Raw genomic sequence first — 21733 nt, forward strand, 5'->3', positions numbered from 1 at the left:
CAAGGGAGAGAGAGAGAGAGTGATTGACTGGAAAGAAACAATACTGAGTCCAGTTTTATAAAAGAAAGTTTTTGTAAGATATGAACATAAGTCAAGGCATGGAGGGCGAGAGAGAGAAAAAAATTGTCTCAAAAATATACTGCAAGAGACAACAGTCTAGTTTTATAAAGGAAAGCTTTTGGCAGAAGCGAATATCAGTCAAGGCAGAGAGAGAGAGAGAGAATTCTAATAATATAGTGGAAAGAAACATCACTAAGTCTAGTATTATAAAAGAAACCTTTAGTAAAGAGAGAGAGAGAGAGAGAGTTGATTAATGAAAAAAAAAAAAACAACTCACATGTAATGCCTCCTCTGGCCGTCATACGTTTGGAAAGTGCAGAAACGAAACCTCCCGTCAATCTGAAATATTAATATTTTGTTTCAGTTATTTCACAACCATCCGTCCATGATCATTAAACAGGATTGTACACAAATAATGTATAAAATATCTTTTGCTTACCAGACGTCGGTACAAACCGCTACACATAAAAGTAATTGGGGAAACTAGTCTAAGGTTACTTGTATCGTGCTGTTAGATTACATATTGCTTCGTGGTTTAGTGCTTTTTGACAATTAAGCTGTCCATTTTGTTCCTCTGTGTACAGTTAAGTTTACCAGTTCTGTGTCCGAAGCGCTAAAATAGAAAAGTCAATGTGGGTGACGAACTGAATCATAATATATCGAAGTATTCGACACAAAAGTGCTTCGCAAAGGTCAACAGTCTAGAGTGCTTTAGTTACCCAAAAAGTTTTGTGTCTAACGTCAAAATGTTGCCAGAGAACAACCACTAACACCAAGTAAACGGAGATTGTGGTTACATTGGAGACAACATTGCCTCCATCGCCTTGAGGTTCTATTTCAACTCTATAAAAGACACAGATCCATTAACAGTGACCATTTGTACAGTGACTTTATTCAGTGCCTGTTCAAATTCTTCTTCTAGCGAATGTGAGGTCGAACCTGGTGTCTCCAAAGAGGCTGGGTTTTCCATTCCTCCGTCGAGTCGACAGATGTCCCTCCCGCGTCAGTCCAGTTCCCTTCCAGTCCTGTTGCGAGCATTACGCGGGTATCCAGGGGATGGGGGTGGGTATTTAAGAGACGAATTTGAGGGCGGGGAGCAAAGGGCAAAGCTGGTCCTTTTATGAGGTTACGGGATTTTGGGGGAGGGTTAATGTCTTCGTCTTACCGAGTCCTAAGTACCGTTGGTCTTGGGGACAAGGCCTATACGATGGCGGTCACTCGCGAGGAACTGTAAATTTGAACAAGAAAATGAAATATTTAAATCAATTTATGACATAAATATTTATTCCTTAACCACTACGATAAGATTTCCGTCTCTCCAGTGTCACATTTCTCGCCGGGATTTATAGATTTCGGTTCCAAATGACTTTGTTTTGCTTCTCCCAGCACGAAATGTCAGTCAAAATAACTCGAGCGGATGTGACGTTCCCGGGTGCCACGTCTTCCCTAGACCTACAGTGCGTCTTTCGGTATTGCTTTCCCCACGCTAACGGTTCCGGAAGGTTATTCTACTCTTTGGGTTTTAACTTTTAAGTAATATCATATTAACGGATTTACTAATTTATCTAATGAAATTGTCTTTTCTCTCTCTCTCTCTCTCTCTCTCCCTCTCTCTCTCTCTCTCAGACGCACATGCGTACTTTTACGTGCAAGTGTATGAAATCATACGCCATTGAATTGTAACTAGACCGTGTGAGAGACGCGTGTGAGGTTTTCAAGCTTATAAATGCATTAAAGAAAAATCATGCTATAATGGGTTCTCAATCTTAAATACTCGGAAAAAAAAAGTGGCTAGTGAGGTTGTATCCAGCTTGAAAAACCTCAGCGAAGAACTAGAATCAATAAAGCTGTTTTGAAATTGGTTTCGTCATCAGTCGTCATGTCTCTTGATAGGTTTACTCGTAGGAGCGGTGCGTCTAAAGAGATTGATTACTTTGATACAGTTGACTAATGTGCAGTTGACACTTCGGGAAGCCTGCTGGTTATAAAAGTCATCGGTTACGGTGTCAAGCGTATTAGTAAATCAAAGACCTTGGTAGCGATGATGGTATGGCTGACACCATCGTTCGCAATGACCTTGGTACGTTTGTCGGTTGATAAACAATGAATGTGCAGTTGACAGCAGTACTATTTTTTTTTATAGTAGCGGTTAGATTTATTTATTTTTTGAGAGAGAGAGAGATACATTTGGTACATTTGTTGGTAAAAACATAGTGAGTGTGTAATTGACACTAGTACTCTAGTGCTGGTAAGGGATAGATTTATTTATTTAGGAAAGAGAGAGAGACTAAAGGTCGCATCTTATCCAAAGAATGTGCAGCAGACACTAGTACTGGTAACGGACAGATCTATTTATTTTTAGAGAGAGAGAGAGAGAGAGAGAGAGAGAGAGAGAGAGAGAGAGACCTTGGCTACTTCCTGAATGCGTTGGCTTGGCTATCATACAGTAATGTATACTGCTGCCGACATTGGAATTCATCCGTATAGTCGATACAATATCATACATTTTGGATGAAGTAACCTCGCTTCTGTTGATGTATAAAGTAACCTATATCTCTGTTGGGTGGAATTGTTAGTTAATTCATTCTTATAAATGTCAGTGGATTAGGTGATATCTTGGAATGTATACACATGGATAATTTCTCTCTCTCTCTCTCTCTCTCTCTCTCTCTCTCTCTCTCTCTCTCTCTCTCTCTCTCTCTGTGAAAATCATTGACTTTTAATTGGTATGTATTGAATTTAAGCCTCTCTCTCTCTCTCTCTCTCTCTCTCTCTCTCTCTGAAAACCAGTGCAACAAACTAGTTTAGGTTCTTCTAAGTGTTTCTCAGTGTAATGTAAATGATAACGTAATTATCCCTACAAACAAAAAGTATAATAAAGAATAAATGAATAAAGACTGGTTAATTCAAACGCGAAGAATGGGAGTTTTATACCGCACAGTAGTTCTTAACAAGAATATAAATGGTAAAACATTTATATTCTTGAGTAAAATGCTTGTGTTAAACATTGGAAGGGTTTTCAAAGTGCTGTGTTGGAGTGTGTTCGAGAGAGAGAGAGAGAGAGAGAGAGAGAGAGAGAGAGAGAGAGAGAGAGAGAGATAATAAAGGTCTTACTTAGCATTGCACTAAAGCAAATAGGCTTTTAATGATACTTGCAAACGACGATTTTAAAATTACAGTTGATGCCCATTCCGTATCTAAGTTTATTGTATATTTTCAGTGAATATAATTAAGATGTGCTTTGTTATAAATCATGTTCGTAGTTACGTTTAAGAAAGCAAATGGCTGTGCTTGCTTACTCTTGTGCAAAGCTTATTGTTACATTATTATGAATGGGTTACTAGTTATACCTAATGTTTCATTTCTTTTTTATTGGTTTTATTGCCCGTATGCAGTGATTTCCTAAAGACATATTTCAGTAATGCATTTTTTTCTAACTACCGAATTGTATCGATTAATTATGACTGATGAATGAAGAGTTGGTGGAAGAAGAGCAGTGTTTATAAGTTTGGATGGGAAAGGACGCTATTTTTGCTGATGCCGGGACGGACAGGGAAACGAAAACTAATGGAAGCGAAAGACCACGGGAATGGTGAACTGATTTAGCAATTTCCGGAGCACCGTCTAAATAAGTAACTGTAAAAACAGTAGATTGACCTTATTGGTTAGGAAGCAAACTTAGACCAGTCCTTTGGAATATGAGATGGAATACAACTAAGATGAATTGATTTAACTTTCGCTACTACAACATTAAGAGGAATTCTGTGGAGAGAAATAAATAGAACACCGAAACCTACTACCGGCCTCTTAGAGGTGAACTCTGCTTTGCGGATAACACTGATAATCTTAATTATAGCTTTCTCATGTTTTACACTGGAATTCTGATAATGTACAAGTTGAAAAACAAGGCTGTTCTTTGAGCCGTGTAATTTTTTTTAGTTTCTCAACCTGTTTATCGTATATAAATATTTTTCACATCTACTTAATGTTTTGAGATCATATAACCTAGGAAAAGGAAAGATGAAGGGCAGAAGAATCTGTAAACTAGACAACCTCTTTGATAAATTTGAAAAGTTACCAGAGTAACACCGAACTGTCGCCTGTCATGCGTCTAAGAGATTTTGAAGTCTAGTAATAAGTTAAGAAAGTGGCCTGATAATATTGATACAGAGTTGTGTGATATGCTCCCAGAATGGACTGTGTAGTGGAGCATAGTATAGGGGAAATCAGTGTTGTCACGATTAGGCCTAAGTGAAGTTTTGGTTAAAGAGCACAGCTTGGATTTTATAGACGTAGGTCTAAAGTTTTCTAAAATGCTTTTGCGAATTGGAGGTGAAATTGTATAATATGATAGTTTAAGCGAATAATGGCACTGGGAAAGATTTGGACAGAGGTAAAAGTGTAAAGATTTAAGGTAACCATAACGGGGAGTTAGAAGTGAACGATCGCAAGAACGAATTTATGCTTTTAACTGCTTGATTCACCTTGCTATCAGCCTCATACTTTGGTCTCACGCAACGTCCTTTGAAAAAAGAATGGGGTCAATCGTCATTAAAAGCGAGTTGTTTTACGATGTCACTCGAATCCTTGGTGATTATAACTTTGTAATGTAGATAAATCATTGCACTGGTTGAGATCAAATTGACTCAAATTTGGATGAATCCGAAAGTGTCGATGTACTGGCCTGAATTAAACATTAATATCGCCTCATCACTGCGCCAGTTGAAACCAAATTTACTCTGAAGTATGGCGGAATTTGAATTTGCTAATGCGTATTGGCCTAACTCTCACAAGAGGAGTTTGAACTTTCAAACCACGAAAAATTTCTCCATCATTTTGAATAACTATTTTTTAAACAAGCATTTTTGGACCTTGGCCTTTCATCACAACTTCTAATAGACTACAATATTCCAGTGCACAAAAAAATCTCTTCATTTTAATTGTTAGCAAGGCCGAAAAACCTTTTAGTTCGATGCAGGTTACCTTTTCATCAGCGTTGCTCTGGTGATTAAACAAACATGCAACCGGCTGTGTGAACTTTCCTTTTTTGAACTTTATTTGTTCGTTTCTTGAGTTTGTTGTGTTGGGGTTTCTGTTGTTTATAGCGTCAGTGTCTGCGTCATTGTTAGCAGTTGGATTATGTCAGTACCTGCATTACGTCTGTTTTTCTCTCTCACTAAAGAAATAATTTTTTCTTTAGAAAGAAGGAATTCGTGATACTTGGTCTAAGGACTCTCTCCCTCTCCAAAGATAAAACTTTTTCCCTAGAAAGGAGAGATGTGTATATGCATGTATGTACATAGTAAATTTAAGTATATTTGTATATATAAAAATTGTGACATGTTTGTTGATTTTTTACTTAAATTACATATATTGTATATGTATTGAATAGTAAAATGAACTGTAAAGTGTATTTTTCTAAATAAAAGATAAAAAAAAAGAAAGGAGAGAGTGAAGATAATTGGTCTTAGAACTCTCTCTCTCTCTCTCTCTCTCTCTCTCTCTCTCTCTCTCTAAAGAAATGACTTTTCCTCCAGAAAATATGGATTCAAGGTATTACCTCCTAAGACTCATGAAAACTACATAAGACCCCCCCTACTGCGTATTTCTCATAATAATTATAATTTCTATCGCCTCCTTCGTGACCTTTGACCTCGCATTTTGTGGGTCACACCACCACTGTCATCATCATCATTATACAACTGCATTTTGCCTGTTGCAGGTCAAGGCGTTTTGCTAGTCCATTCAGAAGCGGTTCTGCTGACATTTATATTCTTTCGCTTTTAGTAGTGTTATTCAGCCTATGCGTTTATTAAGTACGTAAGTTATGGCGTGGGTAATACGTATACTTTAAAGAATCAGTTATATATATACACATATACATATACATACATACATACATACATACGCTAGCGAGTGCGCGCACTTCCATTGGCTTTTTTCACATCCTCGTATAATACTTATACAGGTGCAGTGAACTTCACCTCGCCCATTTTTATTTCTTTTCAGTTTTTCGGTCACTGTGACCTTTTATGCGATGCAGCAGCTGTCCTTCAGAATTCATTTGAGAGAGAGAGAGAGAGAGAGAGAGAGAGAGAGAGAGAGAGAGAGAGAGAGAGAGAGAGAGAGTTCTCTATACTATCGCTTTTCCATTTCCAGTTCGTGGACTGATAGCGTATTCCAAAAATGAATCTAGAATTTGTAGAGGTCTCTGTTTTACGGTAATATATAGATTTTGTATTATAGAGGGTTCAAGGGCCTTATATGCAGCGTTCATCAAGAACGTTCTACGTTCTATGGGTCTAAACCCCCTTCCGGTGATTGCCGTTCCTTTAATAAAACAAACACACGCTGAGACTAATCGTCACGAAGTTCGAATGTTACTCGAAGCAGATCTGCCTAACGCCGGTATAGAATATTTTAAATTTTAAAGATTTTGTACCGAAAGGAAGTGGAATTTAACGTTCCAGTGCTTGCTTTAAATTGCTCCAGGCTTCAAGCTTCAACGAAGTCCTTGAAGTAACCTTTTCCTTAAAGCTTCGGACACTGCACTTCCGTAGTCTTGAGTTTTCATCCTCTCTAGACGAGAATGGGCCACGTGACTAAAACTTGCAGTGAGAAAGAAACGAAGTAATAATAGTAATACTAATAATTTGAAGTATAAATGTTACTGGTACTGTTTTGCTTTTCAACACTACAGCTTACGCTTCCTAGTATTAAGTAATGAACTCCATCGAACTTGAACCTAAATGTCGATAGTACTAATGTTATTTTACCATAGTTGTCTTGCATCGACATTCCTTTGTTCTGTTCATAGATAAAAAAAAATGCTAGGCGTAGCTGCATGTTACGATCATTCAGGTGACATTAGTTTGCAATAGACCGAAGATTGACTATAAATTAGGTCTAGAAGACTACATAGAATAGTACTACTAACGGCGCTCCCACACTTAAGAGAAAAGCCTTTTTATCACTTTTGCGAGTTCATTTCGTGCTTACTACAGAAGATGAGATGCGTCATTTTAAAACGTGTTTCATTGTTGGTTTATCAGCCTCTAGAAATGGTTTACGCAACCTAGGTTTAAATATGAATAGTGTCATTACATCGAGATTAGATCATTCATACATGCGACCTTTATACAACGCACTGCGCACACGGCATAAAGCGAGCAGTGATCCATTCATCATTCGCTGATGGGAGCATCCGCAGAACATGAAAAGTATCTTATACAATCCTCGTGTCTCTTTCTTTACGAACTGAATTCTTAAAACTTGGAAATGCTGCAGTATAAAAAAAAAATCTAATCCAGGATATCTTGATTAAACAGAATTAATGTAAGATTAGTTTTGTCTTATGTGACTATGAACTTAAATGAATTTTGAAGTGTCCTGAATTATTCCGACTTCAGAATAATACTGATTATTTGATTTTTAGTGTAATCAGTAAGGGCCTATGTATGGCAAGCTGATTAAATTCTCTCTCTCTGCTGAAGAATCCATTGAACATACCGTATACGCTAAGGCACGGAGACTTGTATAAGGTACCCTCCATGCTCTGCGCATGCTCTCTTCACTGAATGATGAATGAATCATTGTTCGCTTTATGCAATGTGCGCATGCGTTGTATAAAGGTCTTGTAAGTCAATAATGTAAAGTTGTAATGACACTTGAATTATCTTGAAATAGAGGTTGCGTAATCCATTTCTAGAGGTTAAAAAAAGACATTGTAGCTGTTTTGACTAGATATTCTCAGTTTTTTTTTTTTTTTTAATCACAACATACTTTCCATTTACCACTCGGAGAGCAAATAATTAGTCTTCTAGACTTACTTCATAGTTGAATCTTCAGCCTAGCGCAAACTTGTGTCTCCTGAGGTTCGTAACATGAAGAAATGAAATGTTTTCGATTATCGGTGAACAGGACAAAGAAATATTCGATGGAAACAACTCAAGCAAAATAATGTTCGTACTTTGGATATTCAGGTTCAAGTGTGATAGAGTGCTCATCAATTATTCAGTGTTGAGGAGGGTGCGCTGTATTGTTGTACTGCAGGAAAGCAAAAGCGTTCTGACAACTTGATCGAAACGCCGTTACGTAATGTGAATTTTAAAAGAAGAAGAATGGAAAGAATATTATGGCGAAACTTGTTTCTCGGTGTTAGTGAGGACTTTGTAACGGTTACTCGCGCCTGGTACTATTGAAATTGCCCTTTGTTTTAGTATTATAGAGGGTTCTACTTGTCTCCAGCTCCTGTGAAGACAAATTCTATTGCTCCTATTTCTGTCAGTCATTTCTGTCCTTGGGGAAAGTTAAGTTTATTCTGCAAGTAATTCGTGTTACGTATCTGACACGCAATCCAGGACGTCAGGTCACCTACCCCATATAAGACGGCTTTATTTTTTTTTCATTCTTCATTTTTTACCTCTTATTGATTTTAGTTTAATGTGTAGTCTGCTGATTTGAGCAACTGACAATCGGCAACAATTGTGCCAGGAACACTGCTAATTTTACTCAGATTTCCTGAGTTTGGAATCCGTTTTACGGTTCAGTGTTTTGATTATGGTTTTGAAAAAAGCATGAGCAAATATGAGAATTGCTGCGTAGTTTTAATGATATATTCGTGAATTTCAATTTTAGCGGTGTATGTGTCCGAATTTTGCTATCTGTGGTGAATATATAATTATCATATATTTATTTACTTGTTTGTTTGTTTATTTATTTATACACTTATTTTATTTATTCCTGCAAATCTTAGGGGTTACTAAGAAATATAAAATTTTTTACGAAGGATCATTCAAGAGAGATGGAGGAATCATTATAGTATGGCCAGCTATTACTATTAGGAAAGGTGCCTCGCTTCTGCAAATATTACTGTCGTGTGCAGAGAATGAAAACCTCAAATAGCTATCTTGGCTTAGCAGAACTTGACCAAGCAATGTCAAATGCTTTTTAAGATGAAGTTCAACATAGAACGATTGGCAGTTCCGTACTCGTCTCACGTTTTTGGAACCACGCAGGTGATTCAGTGTTAAGTAGTTTGTAGGTTGCGTAAATGACTGTGCGGCCCCCTTTCTTTTGAGTAGACTATAGCAGGAGGAAGGGACATTGCAGGTGGCAGCTCTGCTCGTACTTCCCTCGGAAACCTCTCTAGGTCTCATTGCTGGTCATTCGGAGTTGCTCACAAGATTATCAGTTGTGAGCGTGGCTGCTGTAGCTACACTTTGCATCTCATCTGTATCTTTTATTTTACTTTGTAACTTTAGGGTTTGACTAGAAAGTGGTCTTCTGCACTTTTTTGGTCTGTGTGTGTGTGTGTGTGTGTGTTCAGTGGAGGGGGGGAGACAAATGAGCCCCGATAGGCGAGCCTTCAGATTTGATAAACGCTGCTAGGTAATTTAAGATTACAGCTTCAGCTTTGATTATAACTTGAGCGTGCAATTGTAAGTTTCTTCGGCTGTCGCAAATCTTAAGAAGTTATAGATGCTCTTTCTTTGACGAATAACTGTTGTTAAGATTGTGATTTTACCTTAAATTTTGGGGTGTTCAAAATGATGACATTACAAACGAAGAAGTGGAGTTTCATTGCTTATTGGGAAGGTTGACATGAGATAAAATAACTTAAGTTTTCAGACTAAAGAGACATTAACTAGAATATGTTAAGAGGGTACAAAGCTTTTCATGGACTGATTATGCAGTAATAATAAGTTTTTAATTAGTAATCGTCACTGAATCCTACTTATGAATCATTTGGCCTGATAGTATAACATTGCCTGAGATATCTTAGCACGCGACTGAAAATAGAGGCTCGTAATAAACGAGGCCATATTTTAATTACGGTCTTAGCAAGAGGCACCTGTTAATTAGACACCTGAAGGCCACTCATTAAGGACTTACCCATGGCCACGTTACTAAGAAGCTAATTAACGTTAACAAATGTGTTTATTCGTTACAGAATTACGAGGACAGATTAGAAATTTAAAACCTACCGCCATTACTGTCTGTAATCTTCTGTTGATCAGCTACAGAGTAAATAAAAATGGTTTAAAACATTTCCCAAGACTGTTAGAGGTTTTTTTTTTTAAATACATCGAACAGATACACTGGAAGTAGACCCATCTTTTAAAGAGGGTTTTGTGAAATCTTGGTTAAAATACACAATATATATTAGATGTATAATAAACAAATTTTTATCTAGGACTCAACCGAACTTGTATTACGAACACATATTCAAGGTCACCTTTTATATACACAAAGACTGCTAGCTGAACGAATTACTTCAAGGTCTCCTGTTAGAGTCGAACCTCCCCGGGACAACCTATCAGTCAAATGGTTACCCTGAAGGCCACATTTGAATAATTTTTAACATTGGGCTAGCTAAGACCCTGTCAACCGTGCGTGTTCCTAGAGTTACTGTGGTATCAGTGTGTAAGAAACGGAATCGATTCCTCTAAAGATATTTTGTAAAGTAACAGCAACTGGGAGAAAGATCTATCAGTTATTATTATTCGGAGGAACCTGAGTTTTCAACAAGCTTATTTTTTTAAAGGTCATTCAGTCCTGTGGGCAAGATAAGCTTTTTAAAAATTTAGTTAGCGGTCCGTCTCAGTAAGTCGACAAAAGTAAATCGATTCGGCTCTTGATTTCAATAACCAGTTTTCTTACTTACCTCAGTATTGGGTATTGACAGCCGTTTAATACGGTGTCCTTTGAAATAATAAAAAATTGTCCAGGTAGCTTACCTTAGCAATATTATCCATATACTGCGTAAGATTGATTTTAGTTGAAGTGGACATAGAACCGACGTTGTATGCGAACTTCACATGTGTATTATAATCATGGTACCATTTCGTCACCTTCGGTTGCTAAAATCCTCGTTGGACCGTTAAAAAGACAGGCGTCACGTAGAAAACAATCCTTCATAGTAATTACAATAGCGACAATTTATGTCCCTTTGGTCGTCACATGGAAAACAATCCTTCATAGTAATTATAGCAGCGACAATTTATGTCCCTTTGGTCGTCACATGGAAAACAATCCTTCATAGTAATTATGACAGCGACAATTTATGTCCCTTTGGTCTCGCGTTTAACGAACCACGCAAACGTTGGGTGCACCAAGTTGCGATCCATCGACTCATGATGGTGTGACAAACCTATTGATAAACGAGTTACACAACGGCACATCTATCACATCATCTGCTTTTTTAAAATCGAGTACGGACTGCTGTAGACGCTGTCCTTGTCCCTCAGTCCATCATTACCGTTCGAAAACGAACCTGATAGGCACTGGCTTCAGTCCGTGTCGACCAGCCGTATTCGCTGGTCTGAGTCTCATTGTATTCGGAGAAGGCAAAGAAATCACTGGCTAAAATCTTCTTCTTCGTGCTCGACCTGTATAGGAACGCTTGACGGTTCCTACTCTTCCCGCTTCCCTGGGCTGCCCGACCGACCGACTGGCTGGTGGTGACTAATCGAGCCACCAACGTCCACCCGACATCCGAATTCACACACCTGGAATTCTTTTTCTTTCTTTCTCTCTCCTCGCTGGAATGGTGATTCGCCCCGTTGCGGGGTGCCAGATGTACGTGACATTCGCTTCGTCTGAGAGTAAGGTTAATAGATAGATAACACAGGGGGTCTCTTCCTAGGAAATTGAAAGGGTGTGAAACTTCATGTCTGTAGGAGAGGCCTGTGGAATATATATATTTCTTGTAAACTTACATCTCAAGATGAGAACTTGCTTTATATGCAAGGGAAGACAGAAGCTGGAATTTCTAACCCTCAATTTATTAGTATTCTTTCTAGAGACGTATTCAATTTACTTTATACAAGTTATTTAGTTTTATGCTTACTCTTTCAATTGTTATTGTTTTGAAGTTTGCGACAATTCCTGCTAGACCCATTTTATACAATAGTTCATTCCCTTTATATTCATCTGTGTTCCAGAGACTTCTCAGAAGGAATTATCTCTCTCTCTCTCTCGCTACAAAGAGACCTAAATAAAATATATAAATGGGCAGAGATAAATAGGATGGTATTTAACTCTGATAAATTTGAATCAATGAACTATGGTGATAAAGTAGGAATGCTATATGCATATAAAGGACCTAATAATGAGACAATCACAAACAAGGAAGCAGTTAAAGACCTTGGTGTGATGTTGAATAGAATATGTTATGCAATGATCAAATAGCAATTCTATTGGCAAAATGCAAAGCAAAAATGGGAATGTTGTTCCGGCACTTCAAAACAAGAAAAGCTGAACACATGATTATGCTTTATAAAACGTACGTACGTAGTCCACTTGAATATTGCAATATATTATGGTACCCACACTACCAAAAGGATATTGCACAAATAGAGAGTGTACAAAGGTCATTTACAGCTAGAATAGAAGAAGTTAAGGACCTTGACTACTGGGAAAAGACTACAATTCTTAAATTTATATAGTCTTGAAAGGAGAAGAGAACGCTACATGGTAATTCAAGCATGGAAACAGATAGAAGGAATTACCGAAAATATCATGGAACTAAAATTATCAAAAAGAGCAAGCAGAGGTAGATTAATAGTGCAAAAAACTATACCAGGAAAATTAAGGAAAGCACACAGGACATTAATCCACCACGCACCAGCATCGATAATGCAGCGTCTATTCAATGCGCTACCAGCTCATCTGAGGAACATAACAGGAGTGAGCGTAGATGTGTTTAAGAATAAGCTCGACAAATATCTAAGATGCATCCCAGACCATCCAAGACTGGAAGATGCAAAATATACCGGAAGATGCGTTAGCAACTCTCTGGTAGACATCAAAGGCGCCTCACACTGAGGGACCTGGGGCAACCCGAACGAATTGTAAGGTCTGTAAGGTCTCTCTCTCTCTCTCTCTCTCTCTCTCTCTCTCAGCAGTAACTCAGGATGGGATGTGACACTCGAAAGATTGCTTGACCGTGTGCATCAGAATACATATTTCTTCCTGGGAAACTTCTGTTATTCCTGGGAAACTTCTGTTACCACCCGGACGTGACACTTGAAGTAACATTTGCCCAAGTGCATCGGCCTATGTGGGGAATTTGGAAAAAGGGGTTGGCGGCTTTTGATATGCTCAGTTCTGATTCCCAAAAGGCTCAGAAACAAAGTCTTTCCTGAAAGTTATAAATCAAGCGTATGCAGTCGTTTAGTTTTACATTCGTTATTTAATTTCTTGAATCTTTTGTTTATTTTATCAAAATGACAGATAACTGCTGCTTCTGTAGCCAGTACTTAAATCTCAGATAATTACCACTACGACGAGTAAAGAAAGCTATTATAAACAAAATTTTCCACTAGCGCTCAGTAACTGAATTTTAAAAGTAGCATTTTATATTCAGTGCTTCAGGCTGCACTTAATGGTGGCAGTTTGGACTTTTACGTCTTCGCTGAACAGAAAAAAAGGGTTGAATGAGTTTTTGAACTTCCTGTACATGCATTCGCTTACTTTAGTACTGTTATCAAACCTGACCAGTCACTGACATTCATCGGTCACGTTCAAGATCGGCCAGTAGCCTTTGGAGTATTGGCGGGTTGGACTTGGGGGAAGGTGTCGGGGGAGGGGGGGGCGTTGTTCGTTTGTGGTGTGGCGATGGATAATCTTTGCAGAAATTGCAGGTGAGGGAGGACACTTCCGATGTCCTTAGTCACTGGAATCAGCGTCCTTTTGCCGCGTGAAACACACATTTAATTACCCTAGTTATTCCTTAACCTTCACTATCTGTTTGTTAAGAACCTTTGCAAATTTGACATTTTCATTTCGTTCTATATCAGTGGTGGTCCTGGTAATGATTCAGAAGTCCTGGAAGGCAGATCTTTTTGAAATTGTGGCCTTTGGGTTTTGCAGCCTCTTTGCTTATCGATCGTCATGTTCTGAGTGAACCCTGATGAATAATGGCTTAAAAAAACCTAGGCTACGTCATTTAGTAGGTCTGGTTACACATTAGTTATCCTTTTCTCTTGCTCACACATTATTATTAGAAATAAATATATGTTGTCTGTATTTAATGTCATCAACAGTAAAGGTTTTCACAATCCGTGATTGTCGTCCTTGCTCAGAGAACGTAAGAAGTAATACAATATACATCCCCCACCCCAAAAAAGCGGGATTTTATAAATTAATAAGAATCAGTTCTGCCTAACTGCAGAAGGCGCCATTTCTATTACGGGACAGAGCCCTCTCATAACCTTTCCCAAGTCTCTCATTATTTTATTCTAGGTCATCCCGCGAAATATACGTCATTTGCAAGCCGATCTTGTCCTTACTGGATTTTTACATAATCTCTCGGCTCCCATCCAGTTATCTTTAGCTAAACAAAGCACGTGACATTTCAGCTTGCTCATAGCAATAGTACTTTATCCATATTCTTTTCAACGGCTCTCTTTTTTTGCTACTCATAGTCGACACTTTAATATGTTATTGCAAATTCACTCCAAGGAATTGCTAACTTCTTTACCAGTTTCTGCCTCTGTACTCTGATTCCTAATATTGACTTTAGGCGAATCACGGTACTTTTCATGTCGAAAATTTTATTGAAATCTTAAAATGATTTAATTTTCAAATAACCTTTGGAAAACTAATCTTTCAGCCAGAATATTATAAGGCATGGGGATTTTAGATAGTGTTTGTGGAGAGAATCGCTACTACTGGGTAATCGAACATAGGCAGATAAAACACAAACCAGCTTTGAGCAGTTTCATATATTTTATGAAAATATAAAAAAAAAGATAATACCAAGTACAGGTAACCTTAAAGCTGTCTCAGTCATCATACTTTGATGCTATTCAGATATTCAGTTACTTTCAGAATCAAGACAGTTGAAGATCCCTGTTTGGTTTTCAATTTCATAATGAATTTATGGCCTTTACCAGCGAGATGCGTGTGGTAGGCCTTTAGTTTTAGTTTCCTAACTAGAATCAGAATGTTTTTCCAGGAAATTATTGAGATATTTAATTTTGGTGGTTTTTCTGAAGTTTAATGCTTTTGGAATACTGTACATCGGTATGTTGTTATGCCTGAGAAACGAATAAAGACCATTAAAAAAACAGACCTGCTGCTACCTGTTCAGACTGTCAGTGGTGGTGGGTTGGGGAATTCTTTACTTCTGACATGTACCAGCTGAAAACCATTATTCTTGTCTTAAACTAATTAGAGGTCCCAAAACGTCAGCTCATAATGTATGCATGGTGGGTGGTAGAACAGTGACAAATCACACACCAGTTGAGAATTTTGAACATAGGTATAAAGACGGTATCTGAATTTGGTGCATATGATAGAATCTTGTGAAATTGTGGCCCTTGAGTATTGCATCTTATTGACTATTGATTGTCTCAGATTACATGAAATACTGCCCTTGTTGAATGGCAGAATTGTAATTGCTTGAAACTGTCAACAAATTAGAATTCACTGTAGTTGCTTTCCTTTTCTCATGTACCTACTCACCTTGCATCAGTTCATACCTGACACTTTACTAAATCATGATAGAAATTCATTTCTCGCTATAATGTGGTTCGGATTCCACAATAAGCTGTAGGTCCCTTTGCTAAGTAACTAATTGGTTCTTAGCCACGTAAAATAAGTCTAATCCTTCGGGCCAGCCCTAGGAGAGCTGTTAATCAGCTCAGTGGTCTGGTAAAACTAAGGTATACTTAACTTTTAACCGAGTCTAGACATGTGATTCAGTGACCTTACCAAGCTAATTCATGATGGTAATGATAATAGTGTTTAAAACTCAAATGATAAGTGTTTAAAACTCAAATAATTACCCCTTCGCCATAATTATGCAGCAATTTTTGTTGCTCTTACAATCTTCTTCTTCTTTTAACGTGATTTTCCCATTTTTTGTATGGGGTAAGCACGATGCCTTCTTTTGAAGGGCTTTGATTTGGCTTTGGGGTAGACCATAGTCTCGATCGGCTGCCCTGCCTGATATCGCTTAGAACCCGGTAGCGCATGTACATGTACCAAATCACCAGCTCCCTTTCTCCGAGCAGCAAAGAGTTGAGCGGTTAGGTCGACAGTTCAAGACGTGAGGTGTCTGTTATGTTTTTAGGTGTTGGAGTGGCTTTGTTTGTTTGTATTAGTCTGTAACACCCATTTGCTTTTAGCAAACCTATCCGTTGATTACATACATAATCCTGGGTAGTCTACACGGATAGCAAAGTGTCTGCCTCTGACCGGTCGGCTGCGGATTTGAATCTGCGCCACAGACCTCTATGAAGTCCGAAGCTACTGTTCTACCGACTTGGCCATCAAGGCTCTTTTACTGCTCTCACAATATGAGCTTTTCAATCCTAAGTGCTTACTGAGAACTGCTGAGTGGATGTTACCAAGATTTAGTGAAGGATTTTTGGCAATGTGCAGTAATTATTTAGCCATTCTTTTGTAGTGGTTTAGCCGGTTGTTTGCAAGATTGAATTAAAATTTGTTGTTATTGTTGCTTTGCATTTGCAAGACATTACAGTATATACTTATGTCGAATACAGCAAAGGCTTTCAGGAGCAAGTGTTACTAAAAATTACTGTTTTGTTATTGTAACTGGAGACATGGTACTACCTTGTAAGAAATTAAATTCGTCTATCCTTTGGCAACACCATAAATGTTATTTGTTTTCCATTTTTATAATTTTAGAGGCATGAATAAAACTCTGTATTTCTAAACCAATGAAGTGAATAATATAATCCACTTTGCAGTCACAGTTAAAACCTAATTATTATAAATACGTTTTAAGAGACTGTTAACTCACATTTCAAAGATCAGAGGCCTTTCTTTTATTGATCTATTTATTTTTTTGTAATGTAGAGGTGAATACTGTATTGGAGCAAGGCAAGGTTAAAGAATTTGAAAGGCAGAAAACAATGGAACTGAGGCCGAAGACACAAAGTGAAGAATGTCAAGTGCCTTCTGCACTATGGTATGCATACAAGAAGTAAAAACGATTAACTGCAGTAAGCAACAGAAATCTTAGACTTGGCAATTCCCTATTTTTTACCGGAAAAGGTTTGCAAATGATTTAAAGAGTTTTTTGTCCACCAGCACAATGTTGCTTTTTTTTCCCAAGTAACTGTAACTTATAAAAATATGCCACTTTCCTTAGTAATACAGGTGATTGTTATAACAATATGCCACTCTCCTTTGTAATGTGGGGGTTACATTTCATAATGGACTACTGACATAAATTTTTGGAATTGATAAATTGCTTATCTCATCCTCCACCACTGTCATTCATTCATGGATATGAATACAGGTTACTTCCTAACAGTATCAGGCATTCTTCTCAAATACCATTTGAAATAAGAACACTAAATGTGCAAATGTCTGATATTTACAATTGAAACAATCAGGTAAGGTTTGTGTAAGATAATTGTCCTAAACGCCCGAGCTGTCATCCAATGGCAGGTTAGGATAAGAGGGAATGTATTTACACGCTCCCTCCAAAATTCAATATTGAAAGATTTTGAGGATGCTGGTTTGTTACTGACCTCCGAGCACATGGGATATTTAATACTTATTTCAGATTAATTTAATGCTCCCTCTGAGTCATATTTCTAGACTCTCGTAGGGCTCGGCCAAAGGATGTGTTCTTAAATGAGAGGCGAAAATGGGAGCAATGTAAAATTAAAGTATCTGGAAAGCTAAGTGGAAAGAGACCATAGAAAATGATTAAGTGACAATGCAAAGAACTCAGGTATATCTCAAATACCACATATGGCACGACAAGTGTTCCCCATGAGGTGGAACATAACGGAAAAATGAGGAAAAAAATTAATACGTAAAATTTTATTAAGATAAGCCAATATATATATATAATATATTTTCAATAGTATACTGTATTTACTTTTCATTATAAACCCCACAGATATTTGATATGAAAATCCGATATACTCAGTGCTTATTATAATAATGAGCATTTGTTAATGTAAAGCTACAACAATCACAGTTGCCCACAATGTACATCCTTATCCCTTTACAAGTCTGACACTACAGTACCTTTTAAAAAATATTAGTCTTTATAATGTACATACGTTCACCACCCTGCGTAATGCCTAGAACACAATATGTCATGATTCACAGAATACAAAAAATATAAGATATATATTTTATACTGTGTTTAGCACCTACAATAACAGTCTTTGAAAGATAATAATCAGGTTATTATTGAGAATCATACCAAATATATATATAGTAAATATATATAAATTTATACTGTATATACAGTATTTACACAGTACGTACTAAAATATAAATGCCTTGGCACCAGTGCAGATGTACTGGTGCAACCTATGTTAAGGTTTAAAAGGAATAAAGTTAATCTCTTTAAGAACTCGGGGGAAAGAGAATGTCTGACGACCATTTTAAATGGAAATGTAAAGAAACCACTTCAAATATTCAAAATCCATGGTTAATATAATCGTGAAAGACGTCAAACCATAGGTTCATGCACGTAGTGTACCCAAACAATTTCACTTACAGATGATAGATGTAGAACTATAAAACGACTTTATTTACAAATACAAATCAATAAGAGTAGGAATAAAATATGGAAAAAGCTTAAACCTGTCAACAAGAGATAAAACAAAATATACAACTGCAATAATGCAGACAATAATCTGTGCTGTGTTGTACAGTGCATTTTTGAGGGTCTTCTCAAAATTTTTTTTTCTTTCTCTTATGAGTCAGATGATGTTAGAATCAGTACCATTATGATGATAAACTTATTTAAACTTCATGTGATGTTATCTTTTATTATTTAAAAATTGATACTACCATAGTGCTACTGATAATGAAAAATTCAACCAAGAGAATAACTGATAGACTTAAAACTGAAGTAAGTTTAGATGCTTTTTAGTTGGGCTAGATGACAAAATCTTCATGTTCACGAGTTAATATTTTCAGCAAATTATCTCGGCGTAACTAATCCCTAGAATCTTAGAATAGTTTTCCTTGTTACATACAGGTTTTCATCACCACAGAATAGTTCTGAGGTAACACTTTAAAACTGTAGTGGTCTTCTGCTGTAGACTGCTTTGTCTTTGAAAAAAGGTAAAACTTTTATTTTTGTAAATTATGAGGAAAAGATATGCCGTATTTTTTTTTTACAGAGTCCAATTCAGCTTTATTTTCTAATTATTTCTGGAAGTTGCTTGGCAATACAGTCCCAGTGGATTCACCACCATTGCCTACTTGGTCGACTATTGTAAATGATCACAGCAAGCGCAACTGTAAATGCTGCTGGTACTTACACAGTGGCTGCTCATACATATATTTCCGGTTGCATTTATTTACCATTTACAGTAAGTAAGCTTTCAATTTTTCTGGATAATTTTAACTTTAACGAACAATAGTAAAGTTGTATTTGTAGGAATTTTATAATACAAGTAACAATATTAATAGCTCTATACTGCATTTTGTGCCAAGATGTTGCTCTCAACACTCAGCATGAGAATCAAAATTCATGTAAAATGTAACTTCAGTTTTTGCAAGCATTAAGTGTTATGACTAGCATAATTAAAAGGGGAAGCTATTATTAGCATAGTGTTGATTGAATGCACTGGGAAGTAAACAACTGAAAGAAATGTGCCCCTAATAAAAATTTCAAGTACCGTATATTTGTTTTCCTGTAATCATAGCCCAAGAAGTATAAATGAAATGCCAAAGATTTGTGAAATATTATAAAGGGACAGCTCATTCAAAGTGAGGCAAGAAGAGCTAAAATGGTACAATTCTGGTGCTATCTGGCACTGCAGGATATTGTCAATCTGTCATCAGTGCCAAGTCAGTTTATGTAAAAATGTCAGTTCGTGATGCAGTGAGAAGGGACGAATGTTTACAGACTTGAGTGCATCCACACTACAGTAAAACACTTAAACAAACATTGACAACTAACTGCATGCATTGCACAAACAGGTTGAAAATAAATAAATGACCATAAGTGGAGAATGAACCTTTGGCATATGTTGAATAACTGTATAAAAACTGGCTAGAACCACCAATAAGTTGTTGACTTGTATCGACCTGTTTGTAATATATGTGATAAGGTGCAGGCATGTGTTTATGACATGTTTTACAGCAGAGTTGGATGCAACCTAACAAATAAATGAATATTTACATAGTTGTTTCTTACATAGATCAGTGCACTGTACTGCTAAGAGGGAAAAGCATAAGAAACTTGGCGTCTTTGAAAGAATGTAACCCTGAGCTGAGACTGGGTAACTTACTGTAGCAAAGAGGGCATGAATGAACACATGCTGTGCAAAAATTCTCAGTATACTGTATTACACTACATCAGACTTCTTAACATTGTTAAATCAGTGTGAATTATGGAGAGAACCATAAGAAAACTTGAAGGATAGTAGAGAAGGAAGCTCTAAGGAAAATGATTCGGAGACCGAGCAAGAATGTGGAATTCAAGTATCAACACAATGAAGAGAAAGGTAAATAGTTCAGGGAGGAACTAAGAAGGGAAACTGCCAGAAACCGTAGAGGCCAACTCGGTGAAACTGACACAAAAGAACAAAGGTATGGAATGAAATGCACAAATGTTCATCAGTGCCAGTAGATGGAATTCAATGTGGGCACTGGTGGCACCAACTACTATAAATTGTACCACTTAACCTTTCTCCTCTCATTTTATATGGTCTGTCCTGGTTGATATCAGTTTGATCAAGACTTATAAAATCAATGTTTGCAATTTTAGAACATCCATTTTGTCACCTTACCTGGCATTCCATAATGTTTTTAGTAGCTGAATGCTGTAGATACCCACCACTTGAGAATAAAGGGCAGAAAAAAAAAAGTATAAATAACATTAGATTTGTAATTTCTAACAGACTACTTGCTGAGAAATGATATTTCTGTGTTAGCTATGCACCTAAATATTCCTACCTTTGTACTTACTGTATTCAAGATCCATTTTATCAGTGCAGCCTAAATCTCAAAGCACTAATTCTGTAGCATTAACTCATATTCACTCGTTTTGTTGTTGAGCATATTTATTCATATATACCCTTCATTGCTCTACTAAAATTAAGGCTGTTTGGTAGGTTTTACTGTTTATATGACAGTGAAAATCAGCTTATTCTGCAAATCACATTGTAAATTTAAAAATTGGTCTGTTAGCTGATTTTCTTTGAAGACGTTTTCCTGGAAAGAAAAAACTTAGATCTTCACTTACAGTAGCCTTACATTAAACTAACATGTAGGGAACCTGTCATACAACCTCGAAGGGGGGTAAAAATATCTTTTATATATCTTAAGCTATGTTCATAAATTGTAAAGCCATCAAAGAATCGTATGTTACAGCATGGAAGAGAATCCTTAAGCATCACTAAATTATGTAGATAGCACCAGAGACGGACTTATTGTTATGGCATTCAGTAAAAATCTTATCCAGAAATGCTACTGTGTAGATTACAATAATCCAGTCCACAGATGATAACAACATGCATTGACAAAATCTGTGAGAATGCCCATTATCTTGGTATTTGTTACAATGATCACTTTTTCTTCATTTCGTAATTGCTTGTTGATGCAACTCAACTCCTGGAAATAAACAGTAAGGTGAAGATAAAACCAGTAGGGTTAAGGAATCATAAGTGCCGTTGCGCATATCGTCACATAATATTTCTTTCACAAATTATTTACA

The 21733-nt window shown here is 37.0% G+C and overlaps 2 protein-coding genes and 1 long non-coding RNA gene across 3 annotated transcripts in view; 1 reads left to right on the forward strand and 2 right to left on the reverse strand.

Moving 5' to 3' along the window:
- LOC136831535 (probable serine/threonine-protein kinase DDB_G0272282) overlaps positions 1-11528 on the reverse strand; it is a 49183-nt gene extending 37655 nt beyond the window's left edge. Inside the window, exons 1-2 of the mRNA XM_067092106.1 lie at positions 10800-11528; positions 338-399 (exon numbers count right to left, since the gene is read on the reverse strand). Of these exons, the coding sequence (XP_066948207.1) occupies positions 338-399; positions 10800-10853 (116 nt within the window). The 5' untranslated portion in view covers positions 10854-11528. The remainder of the gene's footprint in view (positions 1-337; positions 400-10799) is intronic.
- LOC136831536 (uncharacterized) overlaps positions 1-21733 on the forward strand; it is a 70862-nt gene that overhangs the window by 43170 nt on the left and 5959 nt on the right. The window lies entirely within an intron of this gene.
- LOC136831534 (KICSTOR complex protein SZT2-like) overlaps positions 19177-21733 on the reverse strand; it is a 123555-nt gene continuing 120998 nt past the window's right edge. Inside the window, 1 exon segment of the mRNA XM_067092105.1 lies at positions 19177-21630. Within this exon segment, the coding sequence (XP_066948206.1) occupies positions 21499-21630 (132 nt within the window). The 3' untranslated portion in view covers positions 19177-21498.

This window comes from Macrobrachium rosenbergii, chromosome 48, assembly GCF_040412425.1.
Source record: "Macrobrachium rosenbergii isolate ZJJX-2024 chromosome 48, ASM4041242v1, whole genome shotgun sequence".
Classification (NCBI taxonomy): domain Eukaryota; kingdom Metazoa; phylum Arthropoda; class Malacostraca; order Decapoda; family Palaemonidae; genus Macrobrachium; species Macrobrachium rosenbergii.